Here is an 18919-nt window from a genome sequence, read left to right as displayed (position 1 = left end):
AGTTTATGTGTAATGACATGTTCTATATAGTTTTTTTGGGGGGGGGCATCCATAATTTTGAATAAGAAAAAAATGATCGATTACTTCTTTCGTTTAAAGCCATTTTTCTTACCTTTGAGCATCATATTTAGTATGTAAAAATGAAACATACAGTTGTCATGTTTATGTATGTTGTCACTCACTCTGGCAGAAAGAAAAAAACACAGTATCACCCTCGCGATAAGAATTTTGCACACGATGCGTGACGTTTCATAGGCAACCACTTGAAGACGGAGAGGTGGCTCCGGAGCCCGGACTTACTGCTGAGGTGCGAAGAGGTTTGTGTCCTTAAAACACAATAATTAGACATTTTCACCAAGTGGCAGTCACAGTGCCCGTGTAAAAACACGCGCGACACTCCAGTCGGTCAGTTCCTCAGTGTGTGTGAAAGCCTAACCACGTACGCTGCAGCACCTACACACGAAAAGTAAGCTTGATGAGTATCCAAAGTAGTGGAAGTTTGGAGGGGACGCCATCTTTGGTCCCAGCTCTCCACGTCCCCAACACGGACTGTGTTTTCAGCTACATACCACGGCTGTGGTGAAGATCCGGGAAGGTATCGTGAAACGTTTTAAGACGCACGTCTTTTCTACTTGTTCATTTAGGTCATTTTGTGCAAAATGAAGGGAAACCGCATGAAAATGACCGAGCAAATCTTGGTGGCGAAATCTGCTCGCTAGCTAACGTTACAGTAACGCGTCAGCTCCAAAGTCCATTGAGCCTGTTTGGCTAGCTACTAGCACTGAAGACACAGGACCGTCTTTCTGTACCCAGGCCAGTGCAGTAACCTTAAGACTAGTGCAATGGCGATCAAGCATTGCTAGAGCAAAAATTGTTGCTGTTGTAGTCTGTGCATCCTCCATTAGGCATGCTGCCTGTTTAATAGCACACATTAGCCAGGTTACCGATAATCATGTGCAAGTTGAGATAATCAAGCAATTTCTATTAATGGTTAATGGATTGGCAGCAGCCAGTGTAAAGGTGTGCACCGCATCGTTAGCAATCCTTTGTGTGTTAACTGGTGTGTTCCTTCCATCAGTGTCCACGTTATCTACATGTGTGATTGGTGTTGTTTATCTTAGCGGCAGGCAGGGGTCTTACATCGGCTTTTACTCTAGAAGTATTTGCTGTCTTTAACTTGTCACTTTGCTATATGCTAATGCACTGGATGCTTGGTAGCCTTGTTTGACCTTAGCTCTTTACTCTAAGTAATACTAAGTGTTTGTATAGAGATCACCCACCAAACTGAAAGAACTCATGGTTGGGCTGTGCTGCATGCTAACCATCACGCAATAAAATACCTCTGTAGTTGGCACTTAATGTTAATCACGCTTCCTTGGACATTAGTAGTTTTCATTGGATGTTGTATTGATGGAGGACTGTACTCAGCCTAGGACACTGAGGAATCCCCCCCCCCACCCTCGTTTGTATATACTGATTGACATAAATGAGTAATGGCTGGCTACATCAGACTATACTATAATCCGTGCTGTTTATTTTGTCTTCAAGTTGCCAGTGAATGGAGTTGGATTGAAATAGCCTGCTCATCTAATGTCAGAGTTTTTTTTTTTTTTAAGACTTTCTAAGTCTCTGCCATAAACAGGTGGTCAGCTTGTCTGCTGAGCAGCATGGAGTTAAACACATCCACAGCAAGAGCTGTAAGGGTTCAACCACTAGCTCCTGCAGGGGCTCGAATATAGATAATATTTATGCTCTGAGGCCTTCATGTTTGAAACAAAAGCAAATCCTTGAGAAACAATATTCAGCTCATGTGTATTTATGACGTGAAACTGGCATAAACATTCAGGGTGAAATGGGAGATGTGGATGTGGATCTGTCTCAGCAAAACCAAGTCATAAAAATGGAAAATGATTGGTTGGTTCTCTAGGACAGTGGACATTTCAGAGCTTATGTTGGAATTATGATCAACATTGAACATAAAAGCCATTTATTCCAGGCATGAGTTATACTTTCTAGCCAAGAGGTAGTGAGGTGAAAATTGTGCTAATTATTTAATTCACTTTAAAATAAAGCTTATGTGTTGAGGGGCTTACTATATTTAGTTACTATATAGTTGCTGTTTTTTGTTTTTGTTTGTTTTGCACATTTTTTATACTTGCATGTTTCAGATGAAACAGATTTTAATATTAGACAAAGATAATCTGAGTAAATATAAAATACAGTTTTTAAGCAATGGTATTATTCATTGAGGAAGTGAAACAAACTATGCAAACCTTCTTGGCCCAATGTGAAAAAGTAATTGGCCCACCTTGTTAAATTATAAATTAACTGTGATTAACCACATATTTTGTAAAGCTGAGTTCAATTTCATTAGCCATACCCAGGCCTGATTTCTGCCAGACCTGTTGAATCAAGAAATCACCTAAATAGACCCTGTCTGGCAAAGTGAAATAGGCCAAAGGATCTCAAAAAGCAACACATCATGCCACAGTCTAAGGAAACTCAAGAATAGCTGAGAAACAGTCATTGACATCTATGAGGCTGGAAAGGGTTACAAAGCCATTTCTGAGGCTTTGGGACTCCAGAGGAACATGGTGAGAGCCATTATCCACAAGTGGAGAAAACTTGGAACAGTGGTAAACCTTCCCAGGATTGGCCGACCTACTAAAATTACTCCAAGAGCGCTTTGACGAGGAGGTCACAAAAAAGAACCCAGAACAACATCTCAAGAACTGCGGGCCTCACTTGTTTTAGTTGCCATCAGTGTTCATGATTAAACAATGCTTTGGTATGACCGTAAACAGACCGTTCATGCCCAAAAACCCTCCAATGTGACTGAATTAAAATAGTCCTGCAAATAAGAGTGATGTGAAAGACACATAGCCAGTTATTGCAAATGCTTGATTGCAGTTGCTGCCAAGGGTGGCGCAACCAGTTATTAGGTTTAGGGGGCACATAAGGCCAGGTAGGTTTGGATAGCCATTTTTACCTTAATAAACTAGATCATCATTTAAAAACTGCATATATTATTTACTCGGGTTATCTTTGTCTAATATTAAAATTTGATCTGAACCATGTAAGTATGACAAATGTGTAGGAAAAAAAAAAACAAGAACAAAGAAATCAGGAAAGGGGCAAATACATTTTTCACAGCACTGTACACTTCTTATGAGAGGAAAAAAAGCTAACATCCTTTCTCAATTTTTGTCTCTCTCAAATTGATGAAGGCATGTGGCAAACATAGCTGTGTTAATTAGGTGACCTGCAGTAAATGATCTCTTGAGCAAAATTTTATTAAAAAGTCACAGATCCATCGTGGCAAACATGACAAGCTGACTTTATTTATTGGGGGAAAAATGGGCTGGGTGCCCATTGCTGAGAAATGCCTTATAAACAAACAAATGCAAATGTTTGCAAAGGGTTGTTAATATTATCAGACTCATAAACTTTATTTCTTAATTATGCAGTTAAGGTAAAGATGCGTCAGTCAGTGTAAACCACATCACTGTTATTTTATACCCAGTTATATTCTGATTGTGGAGCATAATTATGACAGTTTTATATGTGTGCTGATCACATTTCAGTTAGACAAGTCCTGATTTTGGCTTACATTTGCCTTACCTTATGTGGGGCTAGATTTGAGCATATTTAGTACTTAACAAACTGGTAATCACGATAGTGTCAAAAAATGTAAATGAGAAAACTACATTAATAACAGGCCTCTCTTTTTGGTTTTTGTGTACTTCAAGTGTGCTACTGAATACATACAAGGAATAACAGAATTATTAGTTATTTAAAAAAAGGTAACTGATCATTTGGGCTTTCATTGAGGAGCTAATAGCATGTCAGAAGTAAAAATATCCTAGCCCAGTTAATTTTTAAAGTAGCTATTGATTTTTTTGAAAATTAAAGCATAACAGCATGTTGGAGCCATTATTGTGAATGACGCTGATTGGCCAAGAGGGAATTTTAATTAATGACATCACACGTGATTCTTTTCATTTTAGGCACTGACTTCTTTGTTGTGCTTATCTGATAAAATGGCCCCGTGTCAGTATCATTTCACGAGTCAGCGATATTCTGTCTGTTACAACCCATTTGTCAAGTTGCTTTGTGTTGTTTGCAAATGTATTACAAAGCGAACCATAATGGGAGACTTTTTATGGGAGGATATAATAAATTACGTTTTGTTTAGCTTCGTGTGTGCAAAGTCCTCTGGGCCTAAATTAAGTCCAGATTCAGTCCTAAGATCATTGAAAGATTTATTTATTTATTTTAATGTGAAACTCTTTTGTGTGGTTCTGTTTGTATTTGTCAACTAGGATAATCAGGACAACCACATTCTGGTTGCAACTATTTGTTTCACTCAGTTTAGAAGGAGATTTTTTTTTTTCATTTCTGTGTGGGTTTCTTGTTGCACTTCTGAAATATTTTAACCAGAATTACATTTATTTTGGTTTCAGTGGTTTAAATGTACCTCCTCTGGCAGTTCATTGTAAATTACAATATTGTTTTTTTTTTTTTTTTAAAACCCATTTTTAGTTCACATTTATAATCCTAGCTGGTATAATTTTGAACATACTCAATGCGTTATGTCTTTCCTACCCTTAAGTGGATTTCAGAAATCCCTGCCTACTATACTCTAAGCTTGGATGCAGTGCCAAGGCTCCATAGACCTTTCAAAATGGTTGTCTCATTAAAGCACAGATTTAGTGAGCAGGCACCTCCGAGTCTGCAGCAACACCAAAGCCCATGGTGCTCCTGTATCATTCCCACAGGAGCGCTGTGTTCAGCATTGCCTAGCAGTTGAAACGTTGCCCTTGGATTCTAATGATTAAAAAAAACCGCACACAGCAAATTTCTGAATGTGTCCTCTGCATTTGGAGATGTAACACATTCGCTTAGATATCTTTGTTATTGAAGTATTAAGCATATACCTGTAGAGTTGGTGTAAACATAATGAAAACTAGCTTATCTCCTCAGTGCTCAATGAATTAATATAGCAAAACCTGCCTCGGGGATGCCACCATGAAAATGGCAGAAATTTGGTCTACATCCAGAGCTAGACTAAAATCTGCTCACCCCTCAGAGTTTTAGTCACATTAATCATGATTCTGCTCATAAGCTTATTGCTGCTGTATCATCTGCCTACTGGAGTGGGCACTAAGGAGTGGGTTCAATTAAGCTGGTCCTTGAATAACGGAGACATACTGTGAATTGTTGCTAATCCTCCCAGGCACCATGGAGGAGCTGCACAGCCTGGACCCCCGGAGACAGGAGCTGCTGGAGGCACGCTTTATGGGCGGAGTCAGCGGCAGCACAGGGGGCAGCACTGGTAGCACAAGTGGGGGAACCAAAGTGAGTCAGAAATTAGGATATTAATTTTTTTTTTGTTTTAATTGATTTGTTTCCTGTTGGAGTATTTATTCAGTTACTAATTATTGTTGTTTGTTTTTTGTTTTCTTTAGGGCTTAACCAATAATGAATGTTCAAATCACAGTTTTGGAAGTCTGGGATCCTCGAGTGACAAGGAGTCAGAGGTAAAGGGCCATATCTTTAATCCTACATGGGAACCGGTTTGCTCTGGCCACATTTACATGGTCCAGATTAGTCATCCTTGACTACTCTACTGAACCTGTACTGTTTTATATACATTTTGCTTACAGACCTGTCACATCTAGCCCTTTTTCACTGACACGGTGCCAAGTGCTCGAACCGTTCAGCGCTTTTTCCACTGAAAACTTACTCAGTGCTCGGCCAAAAAAATTGGTTCACTTCCAGCACCGTAAACCAGCTGGTCTGGAACCAAGGAATGTGTGATGCAAGCAGCAGAAAGGCGTGGCTCTGCCATCTCGACTTAAAGTTTTCCATGGCCATTTCACTGCAAGTGAGAAAAGTGATGCTCTATTCACGGCCGTGAATTAGGTTCTGCCCTAAGGATGAAAATGCTGCTTAGTATCAGTTCATAACAGATTAAAGGCAGCAAAGCGCATACTTGTCTTGCTTGTAATCGCTGTCTGTGACTATCCCGCTGTGCTGCACACAGATTTTGAAGTAGTTTTGTTTGGACATAAAAATATGTTCTCAGCACAAGAAATAAAGTTTGCAAAAGGAGAACGTGCTCTGCCGTGTTTGTGCCCTTCGGCTTCCGCTTCTGGACGAGGAATTGCCCACACCCACATACGTAAAGGATCAGCTCGCAAAGCAATGGAAACGGAGACTCGTTCTTAAGCGGTTCACTGGTTCCTTGAAACCGGCACGAGCACCGGCACCTTGTCTGTGGAAATGTCGTAATCCTTATTGTTTTTCTGCTGGTGTGGAGAAGAACCCAGCTGATGCGTTAACCCTAGAAGCAGACTTGCACATTAGAAACCTGAATGGTTGTATGTGTGCTCTCCATAGTTTGATATGTAGGCACAAATATACTCAGTATACACTTGCCTTAAAATAATTGGGAATAAGTATTTGTGCCTTTTTCTTAAGTACACCATTTTGATTACCTTTACTGTAAATGAGACCAACACATGCTGACGAATGTTTTGATTTACTAAATTTATTTTTTAACACAATCTTGAGTTGTTGTTTGCTTCCCTACTGGTGGTTATTTTATATTCTGGATATTTCTTTTTTAAACCAAGATATACATGTATATACTTTTTTTGTCATGAAGTACTCATTCTGTAAATGAATCTGGTCATATGATCTCTCTTGGTTTTGGTTTAAAGCTTTATTTTCTTGCCTTTTATAGGGGTCTGATGTGAAAAGAGGGAGTTCTCCTGCTTATTCGGTAATTTATCAGATCTGAAAATGAATACTGGTTTTGTGTGTAATTGGTCATTTTTGACTACTTTTGATTTTTACCTTTGTTTCACCTTAAAAACTGTTTACCTTGCCTTGTTTGGTATCGTTCTTTTTAGCACAACCTCACATGTGTGACTGTAAAATTATTTTTTCATTTTGACATACAGTAATCCCTCACTTATCGCGTTCCAGGACCACCTGCGATAAGTGAAAATCCATGAAGTAGGGACGCTGTATTTATTTTAATACTTACACATTATTTTAGTAGTTATACACTATTTTAAGTTTTTATAAACCCTCCCCACACACTTATAGACCAAATATGTACATTACTGTACAACACGTACTACGCATGTGATGAACGAGTACCGCAAAAACCCGCGAAACAGCGAAAATACCGCAATAAATATTTTACACTAATATTGATTGAAAACCTGCGAAACAGCGAGTCCGTGAAAAAAGAACTGCGAAGTAGCGAGGGATTACTGTATTGTATTAACACATTGGACCTAAAATCCTTCAAAAACTTAAAATGAGTAGAAAAGTTTTTATTTCTTTACGTATTTTTTTTTATTTTACTGTGAAAATTGCAAATATGTTTAATGAACTATTTTTACAGCTTAAAATACAAATAGAAGTTGTAATTTTCAAAAATGTATGCACAGATTTAGCAACCTTATAGACAACAATTTACATTAAAATGCAGGCAACGCTGCAGGTGTTTTTTTGCCACTTTTTTGTGCCACTCCAAAAAAACAGTTCCTGTCCTCTACAAAACAGAGGGGCACATCACAGCCAAAACCTGCCATCAGTCTTTCACCACCCTTTCACCTGTTCCTCAGCAACCAAATGCGATATGTTGCTATATAATCTTTTTGATTGGTTGATGAGCATTTTTCCACCAATAGGAAAGAGGGTGTCGTAATTTTTTTTTTTTTTTGTTTGTTTGTTTGTTTTGTTTTTTTGTTGTTGTTGTTTTGTTTTTTGCTTGTAAGCACTTCCTGCTAGCGAAAACCTCGTTTTTACAGCTTTTTCCTGCACGAAATGCGCATCAAACATGAAGATAATAGACAGGAAAAGACATGGCATAGATTATTGATCATAACTCTGGTTTTACTTGGCCTATCGACACAATTTACAAACTTCTACGTAGTTTGAAATCCGCACTTTTAGTTCATGTTGAAACGGACAGTCAGCGAAGTGGCGTCCAGCTGCTGTGTCATCTTAAATTGACGATGCCATTTGGATGTGCTGGCGCTTCCATCAACCCCAGAGGGTTAAAGGCTGCTATTTACAATGGAAATGGTTTTTACAACATTCAGAAAAAACTAATTGTAGGTCTAGGTTACTTGCTAACTCAGACCAATTGATTGATTGTCTAACATCAGAGCATTAAAAAAAAATGTCTGTTACAGCTACAACCACCCACTGTATTTTTACTCATTCTGTATATAGAGCATGAATATTTATGAATATCCAATGGACACAAAACGTTACGTCAGTATATAGAGAATACAGCAGCAGTGTAGATTAAGGTTCTAATTGCTGTGCAGTAATCATGCTGTAAAATGATACAAAATAAAATTAATGTTTCAGACTCCAGAGAAGAAACAGACTGAAACAGCCAGAGGCAGGAAAAGGAAACCTGAGATCCAGTCAGAGAGTAGCCAAGGTACGTGTCATTCTGTTGGTGGTTATAATAATTTTACTCTTGTTGATTGTATTATTCCTATAAAATGTGTTTTATAAATCACAGCACTCCTCCCTATTTTCTCTTGATAGGAAAATCAGCTGTTCGAGGACCCAAAATAAGTGATTATTTCGATGTAAGTTTAGTGTCAGACGTTTCTCACATGAAAACAAAGTGCCCAGAAAATAATGTGTGGTTATATCTATTTGTCTGTTGAAGCTCTGAGGCGTGATCTGTTTCCTGTCTGTAACTACATTACAGTGAAATAAAAGGAACCACTGGCTGTCTGCTGTTATCAGATCTTAGGCAGCGATGCTACTTATCCTCTCTTTATCTTGCAGTTCCAGGGAGGAAATGGGTCCAGTCCTGTGAGAGGTCCCCCTCCAGTGATTCGTTCGCCCCAGAACTCACATTCCCACTCGACTCAGGGCACTTCTGTAAGCTATGATAAAAGCAAAAATAACCCTTCTGTAGCTCAGTGTGGTGCTGATTTGTTTTAAATGAAATAAAATCGTCCTCTTTGTTGCAGGTTAGGCAAAATAGCTCATCTCCTACTAGTCTGTCTTTTGGGGACCATATGGCACATCCAAAGCAACTGGCAGTCAAATTTGTTCAGGTGAGGAGGATTTCTGGCTTTCTGTATTCACTCATAAATGTGTTTGATATTCCTGAGCATGTATTTAACAGCTTCTTTTGTTTTCCACTTTAGACTGACCTTACAGTGTTAAAATTGGCTGCCCTTGAAAGCACCAAGAATCTAGACCTTGAGAAGAAGGAGGGCAGGATAGATGACCTGCTAAGGGTAAGAGGGAAATTTTGCTGTTTGACTGAATTGTGATTTATTACTGTAGTTAAAAACAAGGTGGATAAAACATAACAGTATTGTTTTATAGTAAAAATCTTAATTTGTATGTTTGGATGTTTACATCACAGCACATATTTCTTTGTCTGCTGATCCAGTGTCATTTTCTGCTTCACAGGCAAACTGTGATCTCAGGAGACAGATAGATGAACAGCAGAAATTACTCGAAAAATACAAGGAACGCTTGAATAAGTGCATCACTATGAGCAAGAAGTTGCTTATAGAAAAGGTATGCAAGCTGTTTTCTGCACCCTGCATTATGAATGTTTGTGTCTGTAAACCTGCATGCAGACCTATATTTTATGTTCTTCAGAGCACCCAGGAGAAGCAGGCCTGTCGGGAGAAGAGCATGCAGGATAGACTACGTTTAGGTCATTTTACTACAGTGAGACATGGGGCCTCCTTCACGGAGCAGTGGACAGATGGCTACGCCTTCCAAAACCTTGTCAAGTGAGAAGCTTTTGGATTGTTTGTGTCCCATTTATTTATTCTTTTTTTTTTTTCTTTTTTCTTAATTAAGCTTTGCATATTTTAAGTTTGGCCCATCATGCATACCTTGAAGCTGCACAGTACATGCACATTTAATCCCTTGCTACTGAAAAGTTGTGGGTTGTAAGCTGAGCTCCAGGGCTTCTTTTCCTGGGACAACTGTCATGTCAGTTCTTTAAATTATTCACTTTTCTTAAGAGTGTGCTATTTTTCACTGTATCATTGTACACATTACAATACAGTTACAAATCTTTGAAAACTTTAGTGTAATTTCATGGAGTTCTTCATCACAGCCTGCACCTGCAATATTTGCAGCATCATATTCAAATTGGAAAAATTCTAAAATTTGGACGTACTCCTAAAAGTAAAATTTTTTTTTTAATGTATGTCCTTCGGCAGGCAGCAGGAGTGGATAAACCAACAGAGAGAGGACATTGAGAGGCAGAGAAAACTTCTTGCCAAGAGGAAACCTCCATCCTCCAACAACTCCCAAACACCAACCACAAACTCAGAGCCAAAGCAACGGAAAACCAAGGCGGTGAATGGAGCAGAAAGCGATCCCTTTCTAAAACCCAGCCTACCTCAGCTGTAAGTTCACGCCTTTGTAGATGTGACCTGTACCAGCCGTTACTGACCGAGATGCTGGAATTCAGTTGGATATTTTTTGTTGTTGTTGTGGGTGTGTTTTTTGCTTTATTATCTTTTTTTTTTTTTTTTAATAAGTAAAGCAGATTTTAGCAACCTACAGCACAGTACTAACTGAAAGTGATAAACTATATAAATGCAGACATACTCTTAATTCATGTTTCTTTCTCACCCTGGAAAGGCTGACATTAGCAGAGTACCATGAACAGGAAGAGATCTTCAAATTGCGACTTGGACATCTGAAGAAGGTTTGTGGAAATATTGAACCTGGTAAACGGAAACATAACATTTTGTTCAATCAAACTTTCATGAAGGTTAATGTAGTTCAAAGTGCCTCACAGATGACTGACAAAGTAATCAATATGTAGTAACAAAGACAAAACTTTCAAGAAATAAAAATATGAAATGGACTAAAGAAGGATAAATAAAATTAAAGTAACCAAAATGAGAAAATAGATGAAATAATATTCATTAAAAATTTAGAAAATAAAATAATGATAAAATCCAATACAAAGACAAATGGATCATAGAATAGTCTCAGTTGTATGACAGAGTTCCTGAGAATAACAGAATAATGGAACGTTAAGTAAAAATCCAAAATAAAAGCTTCCAAAAAACCCTGTGACTTCTTCCTCATAGCTGTCTCCTGCTTTGTGAGCACAAACTAGCTCATGGCTGCTGATTTTTGGGCCAAGGTTTGAGTCACTGTATTCATAAAGCTTTGAAATTTGCATCAGCTGACCTTTCCTAATGGTTGCGAACAAGCCTTACAAGTTTATCAGTGACTTAGGGCTTTAGTAAAATGTATAAGAACTCAGATCACTTGGGATGCCCGTACTTTTCCGTTTGACTCTGAGAAGCTACAAAAATACTATTATTTAAAAATAATAATAAAAAACTGTCCCTTTGAGCCTTTTTGGATCCGTTTATTATTTTAGAGTTTGATTAGTGGCCAGACTTTTTGCATTCATCTTTTCAACCTGATTCTCCACTTGAAATGAAAAATATGTTCCTTTAGTGTGGATCACCCAAAGAATACAGGGAAACTCTAATATATCAATTTGTTTGTCTTTTTAATGGCAAAAGATTCCCTGGAAGGCCCGAACAGACTCTTTACCAAGTCATCTGTTAATATTTAATTCAGAGCTCATCATGTGTACGAGTAGTTGTAGTTGAGTACTCTGAAGTTGCTTCTCTGCATTTGTGTTTGTGTACTTAAATCATTTATAGGAAGAAGCCGAGATCCAGGCAGAGCTCGAGCGTCTGGAGAGAGTGCGCAACCTTCACATTCGGGAACTGAAGAGAATAAATAACGAAGACAGCTCGCAGTGAGTCTTAATCTCTTTCCTTGACAGAGGCTGCACTGACACTGGAACACAATGTACAAGGAAGGCTACAGTCCTCATAAACGGTTATGTTATGCAAAATTAAGCTTCTTGTGGTTTTTGAATATTATTTCTTGTTCCCAGTGTGTTGTGAGAACCACAGAAAAAAAGAGGGGGGGGGGGTCTCCTGTGTTTACGTCTCTGTCAAATTCAATGTGTCTGAACTCGCTGTTCCACATTATAGATCATCGTGACGTCAACATGGGTGAAGCGCCGCCCGCAGCTGGCAAACAGATTCAACCCCTTGAATTTGAACAGCTTGCAGTCTCCCATTAATTCCCTGCCGTGTCCGAGCTGTGTCTGCTAATGTGAAGATGTCTTAGCTATGAGCAAACTACACAAAATTTCTGTTCTGTGCTCACTCTTGCGGTCCATAAGTCTTCGCGTACTCCAGTATCCAGGGGAAACTGAAGACCCAGTGGTTTGCTTGTATTAATGATGGTAGTGTCCTCAGAGCAGTAGAAAATTTCTTATTTTTGGCACATCATGCTGTTAATATGGCTGACAACATTTGCTCTGATTGTATGCTCACAGGCTAGAGCTGTGTGGAAACTGTAAAGAGAAATTATTTAAACTTTGAGACTGATTGGAAAATTAAACTATTGTGCTGGATTTTTGTTGGCTTTTGTGCTTCAGTGCAACCTAACTTTTTTTTTTTTTTTTAATAAGTTTTTTCTTTCCTTCTATTCTGTGCTCACCTGTGCTCTATTTTTATACAGCAGATTTTGCAGTAAAGCCATTATCATTCATTTTTCTGTTTCTTTGAAATATTTTTTCATTAAGTCTGCATGTTAACATCTAAACAGTGTTTGACTGGCTACTCTGCACTGCTAAAATCCAGACTTTTATAACCACATCTGAGAAATTCATCTTGCACATAAGGCCACAGCTGCGCTGTCATTTGGCTAAAATGACCCTTATAAGAAAATGTTAGAAGCAACAGAAGGTCTTTATTTTTTTCTTTTATTCTTGTCTGTACATCAACTACTGTGCTGCAATATGATAAACCAATCACTGAACTCTTCTGTGAAATGTGTGCAGCAGCGACTACTTGTGATTAAAGCCGCAGATAAAAAAAAACAAATACATTTAAAACATTGGAAAAGCTTGGTAGAATTGGGGATCATGTGAGACTTGTCTAACTTGACACTTTTGCTTAACTTGTCTTTGCTGAACTAAACTGATCTAGCAAAGCTAATGCTTAATAATTTGTCATTCACATTTTTTTTTTTTCCTTATCTTAAGATTTAAAGATCATCCAACGCTGAATGAAAGATACCTGCTCCTGCACCTTCTAGGCAGAGGGGGCTTTAGTGAAGTTTACAAGGTAAATCATTAAGTGCTGATGTCGTCATTTACAACATGGAAAATACTCTCAGTAGGTGGTGTTGTGCAGGTTTAATCTAACCGTTATGTATCGTTCAGGCTTTTGACTTGATTGAACAACGATATGCTGCTGTGAAAATCCACCAACTTAACAAGAACTGGAGAGAAGAGAAAAAAGAAAACTACCACAAGTACGTTAGTCTGTGTGAATGTGTCTATCATAGCATGTGGACCTTCCTGCTTTGGTTGCTAAATATCATCTCCACAGGCATGCATGTCGAGAGTACAGAATACACAAAGAGTTGGACCATCCCAGGATTGTGAAACTTTACGACTACTTCTCACTGGACACGGACACGTTAGTCACTCAGTGCATTTCTTGTTTTTCAACACCTTTCACTTGCTGTAAAATGTGGGATGTTATTCTTACCTCATTTATCTCTTCAATAGGTTTTGCACTGTTATGGAGTACTGCGAGGGCAATGACCTGGATTTCTACTTGAAGCAGCATAAACTAATGTCTGAGAAGGAGGCACGGTCCATAGTCATGCAGATTGTGAATGCATTAAAATACCTGAATGAAATCAAACCCCCCATCATCCATTATGACCTTAAACCAGGTGAACACTCCCTTCTGAATAACTGATTAATCTTAAACTGGTTCTGATTGAGCATGGTCACTGACCATTGACCTAATGTGTTCTGATTTTATTTCAAGGTAATATCTTGTTGGTGGATGGCACAGCCTGTGGCGAAATTAAAATCACCGACTTTGGTCTTTCCAAAATTATGGATGATGACAACTATGGCGTAGATGGGATGGACTTGACGTCACAGGGTGCAGGAACTTATTGGTGAGAAGAAATGCTCCTAAATCACATTTAAACATTTAAAGTTAAGGAGGAAATATTAAGGCGATTACCTTAAAGTAGCAACAGCACACTACAGACATGCTCCTTCATAAACAAAGATCCTGAATTTAGTTTTTTTACACTTGTGAAAGTGTCAGAAGCTGTTTGTGGAATACATGCTTCCAGTGAGTGTTTAACATCGTTACAGTCCTCAAACACGTAAATGGTCCTTAAATGTCACAGCTGGTCCTGGTGGAGCCAAGTTCAGGAGCGCTTTGAGTGCTCAGAGTAGAAAAGCTCTATATAAATAACAGTCCATTTAACTACTTTAGATACCATGGGCTAGTTAAATGTCATATCTGTATTTTATTTTAGCTTCTTTTGTTACTTTTTTTTTTTTTGCATTTTTGGCCATAGTGGCTTTTATGGGCAGTGGAGAGAGACAGGAAATGGGGGAAGACACGCAGGCAAATTGGCAGCAGGCTGGGACTTGAACCCGCGCCGCTCGCACCACAACACGGCATATGTATGTGGTCACCGGCTTCACCACTAAGCCACCCACGTGCCCTTTTAGCTTCTTTTGTAAACAAACTTTCTATGTAGTGTGTTCTCAAAGCTCAGATGAGTGCAAATTTAGGGAGCCTCATCAGAAATGGTCTTAGTGGAACAGTGGGTGTCAAGAAGCCATTGTTAAAGGGAAACTGTGAGAAAAGGCTAAAGTATGCCAAATTACACAAGAACTGGACTGAAAATCAACAGGTCTCATTGGAATGATAAATTCAGATTTGAAAAAAATTTTTATATATATATTTTTGGTTCAAATCATCAGTGTGTATGGAGGTGGTCAAAAGAGAGGTACAACAGGGAGTGTCTACACAGTGGAGACTGTCATGATTTGGGGTTGCATTTCAGCCAGTGGTGTTGATCTTGTTAAACTTGATGGAATTATGAACACAGAAAAGTACCTGTTGATCCGCCATGCAGTACCATCTGGAAAGTGTCTGATTGGCAAAAGCTTCATTTTCCAGTATAACAATGATCTCAAACACACTGCCAATGCAGTAAAAGCATACCTGGATAGAAAAACACACAACAGAACATTCAGTCATGGATTGGCCTCCCCAGAGCCCGGACCTCAGCATTATTGAAGCAGTGTGGAATCATCTTGACAGAGAGCAGAACAAAAGTCAGCAAACATCCAAAGAAGAGCTTTGAATGTCCTCCAGGAAGTTTGGAGAACTGTTCCAGAAGACTGCTTAAAGAAATGACAAAGCTTGCCTGAGAAAGTTCAGACTGTGTTGAAGAATAAAGGTTATCATACCAGATTATTATTTCCCATTGTTCTAGCAAAATATAAAGAAATGAGGGGTGGCTCGGGACAAAATACTGAAATACTGTGCGATTGGGCCACACAGTAAAGCATCCACTTTTTTTTTTTTTTTTTTTTTGAGTTATCAGGTGATTGCACAGGAATCACTTTCAGTTGAAACATTTGCCAAATTATTTATGGAAAGTGTGTAACACGAGTATGATCAACTGCCTGTTTGGTGAATCTGCCGTTGAACTTACACTCCATCATCTTAGACTTTAGCTCGTAGTCCTTGTTCTCTGCCTGTTGCAGGTTCTAGTTATAGTTATACAGCGGTTCACAGTGGATCTCCAGTGCAGGAAAAAAAGTAATTTCACCAGCTGCAGTCAAAGATGGCTAATTTACAGCAGAGTCCTCGAGCAAGTTGGGTGTCCAGTACATTGATCAGGGATGGCAGAGGAGGGATTTAATTTAAAAAAAAAAAAAGAAAAAGCTCAAATGAGATGCCAGATATAGTTGGGCAAACAATTAGGAAACAATGGTTGTAAATTTTGTAGAACTAGTTATATTTGTCAGTGTTATAAAGGTTTAGTCTGCTATGACAGCTAAAACACAAGAGTTGATGCAGAAGAGATGTATTCACTTGGTCTTATTCTGCACTGCTGTAATAGTACGACTGTAGATAAAGGACAATGGTCAACCATTGGTTAGCTAACTGGGAAACTGCACACTCACTGGCTAACAGCGTGACTGGATAATCCTCCTTTCTGTCTCTTAAAATGACTATCATTAACAAAATGAATTTGAAACAGTTGACTGAGCATATAAACCTGTTAAAATGTTACTGAGGTCATACAGGGTCGTTTTCCCATAGACTTCTATACAAACAGAAGATAAGATATCTTTATTGTCATTGCACAGTACAATGAAATCTTGTTGGGGCAATCCTCCAGGTGCTGAAATAATGAATACAAGATAGAAATATAAATAAAATGAATAAGGTTCTGTTATTTACAGTGAGCAGAGGTAGTATGATGCAATATTTACAGAAAGCGGCAGTATAAATGGCAATAAACGGTTTATTTACAACTGAGTGCAGTGTGCTAAAGTGGCACAGTGGATGTGCATAGGGATTGTCTGTTGGTTTTGATATAGTTGGTGTTCACTAGTTGTACGAGCTCTGTGGTAAAAGCTGATTTTCAGTCTTGAGGTCCTGGTGTACAGTGTCCTGTAGCGCCTCCCAGAAGGCAGGGGCAGTGTCCAGGATGTGTGCGGTCCCTAATTATGGCTGTGACCCGCCTGGTGCAGTGGGTCCTGTATATGTCCTCTAGTCTTGGGAGCTGGGTGCTGGTAATCTTTCAAAAACCAACAGCCCTGGTGGCCATCAGGAATGCTGGTTTAAGGCACTATTACAGTCTATGATTGTACCGTTGCTTTAAAATGCTGCCTAGGGCCACCAGTGACTTCTGGACTAAACTTTGACAGCCCTTGCTTTATATAAATAAAGTAACCCATAAAACTGATAATGAACAGAAAAGTTAAATGTAGGTCAAAAGTGGCATAAAATAGAAATGTTCAAATAATGTATAAGTAACCTAAAATTGTAACAGTACTGACTGTAAATGTACCAACCACTAATTTTATTTATTTTTTGATTATTGTGGTGTCAGGTACTTGCCTCCTGAATGTTTTGTGGTTGGTAAAGAACCTCCAAAGATCTCCAACAAAGTGGATGTGTGGTCTGTGGGTGTCATCTTTTTCCAGTGTCTCTATGGAAGGAAGGTAAGGATGACAGCAGATCTTTCAGCAATGTTGATGTCAGTAATTTATGCCTGATATAAAGCTTTCTTTCTTTCTTTCTTTCTTTCCAGCCTTTTGGCCACAATCAGTCACAACAAGACATCCTGCAGGAGAACACCATACTCAAAGCTACCGACGTTCAGTTCCCTGTAAAGCCAGTTTGCAGTAATGAAGCAAAGGTAGCAGAAGTTGCACGTGGCTTTTGTCTTGAAAATATCATCATGTATTATGACTTGTTAATTTTGGATACATTCTCCCACTTTCAGGCCTTCATAAGGCGGTGCCTGGCATACAGGAAGGAGGACCGGATAGATGTTCACCAGCTGGGAAGTGACCCCTACCTGCTCCCTCACATGCGGAGATCAAGCTCTTCTGGAAATCTGCAAATGAGTGCTGTTGGCTCAAGTCCAGCCTCCTCTAGTAACATCTCATATTGACAGTTTTGAATTGTGACAAAAAGAAAAAAAAAATTAAACTTGATGACTGAAGTTGCACCTGCAGAGCTCTTCAGAGGCTTGGGAGAGGAGAGGAGGCACAGCCAGTGATGGAAGGAACAGGGACTCGGGTGGGGTGCATCGCCTGACCTCCTCTAACCTGTGCCAGGCTTCTACTTGTTTACCAGGGCTTGATCAGTTGGAGGGACAGTGAAGGGATGTGTTAAAGGACATGGATAAATGGATCTTGTTGAAGGTCTGACAAAAGCACTGAAACTGACTACATACCTTGAAGAAAATGTGACTGGACACTCGGTTCGGATCTTGCTGATGGACAAAGCCTTAAAGGGCCGAAGGAAGACTTTGGCAGCCCACCATTTAGATGAAATAACATGGTCCTGCCAGGGTGCAAATGATTCAGCTGCTAGAAGTTAATTTACTGTGAGGCAAGGACAGTCATTGTTAAGTAGAACTACAAAGATTTCACCATTGATTTGGGTAATTTTTTTTTTTTTCCCACAAATGTTAGGCTTTAATTTGAGTTACTTAGCCATGAGAATGTAATGTGTAGCATACAAGTGGCAACTAGTGTCATGTAGATTGGGACAGCATACTTATGTTTAATGCACAAAATAACCAAATGTAGAAAAATTGAATTGTATAAAAAAAAAACCCTATGCAGGAATATTAACAGATGAATTGGAAACTGTATATGCTGTACAGATGAATTTTCAAATTTTGAGCTGCAGCAGTAATGTGTACAGAGTTCAAATTTTTCCCAATTTAAGAGTCGTTTCCTGGAGTGGTTTAATTTTGCTGCTTTGTTGCTCTTCCTGTTCAAGGGCTGTATGTTCCACTTCGGGTACAAATTGTACAGTTCTGCTAAGAGTGAATAAATGCCAGGAAACTTTCTCCCCATTAATGGTATTGTACATTATTGCTTCTGTAAAAAAAAATTAAGTGGCTCAAGTGCCTATCCACTCTGTAAATTTTAAGGTGTGCTCTACCTGCATTTATGTATGATTAGACTGCCACCCTCTGGCTTTGTTTAGTACTGCATAGTTAGAAGCCATAGTAAGGATACTGACAAGATTAACCACAGAAGGGAAAAACCAGAGGCTAACATAGAGAAAATACATCAGTTTAATCAAGGTAACAATATCTCACTTTACAAATATTTTTATACAAGACAAAAAAAAAAAGGCTACAATGCTGCAGCAAGCAAGCTTTGTTTTCTAATGGAAGATCCCAGTAGTATAAATTACAGCACTACCCTCCCATTAAGTAGTATAATCCTTGAAGATGCTGACTTGCACATTTTGAGTAA

At 38.8% G+C, this 18919-nt stretch overlaps 1 protein-coding gene across 1 annotated transcript; it reads left to right on the top strand.

Moving 5' to 3' along the window:
* Positions 1 to 280: 280 nt before the first annotated feature.
* tlk1a (tousled-like kinase 1a) lies at positions 281 to 18514 on the top strand. Its single transcript, XM_030757874.1, is given in 24 exon segments — positions 281 to 517; positions 519 to 557; positions 559 to 595; positions 5237 to 5358; positions 5469 to 5540; positions 6749 to 6787; positions 8398 to 8473; positions 8584 to 8627; positions 8833 to 8928; positions 9021 to 9107; positions 9201 to 9293; positions 9472 to 9582; positions 9667 to 9803; positions 10242 to 10430; positions 10669 to 10735; positions 11718 to 11815; positions 13118 to 13199; positions 13298 to 13389; positions 13467 to 13556; positions 13649 to 13818; positions 13917 to 14052; positions 17029 to 17140; positions 17230 to 17337; positions 17425 to 18514. Coding segments are annotated over 24 exon segments (2310 nt in total). The 5' UTR covers positions 281 to 475; the 3' UTR covers positions 17596 to 18514.
* The last annotated feature ends 405 nt before the right edge of the window (positions 18515 to 18919 follow it).

Source organism: Archocentrus centrarchus, chromosome 21 (assembly GCF_007364275.1).
Source record: "Archocentrus centrarchus isolate MPI-CPG fArcCen1 chromosome 21, fArcCen1, whole genome shotgun sequence".
Lineage (NCBI taxonomy): Eukaryota > Metazoa > Chordata > Actinopteri > Cichliformes > Cichlidae > Archocentrus > Archocentrus centrarchus.
Note: the sequence above shows the minus strand (reverse complement) of the source record. Positions and strands in the feature narration are given on the sequence as shown.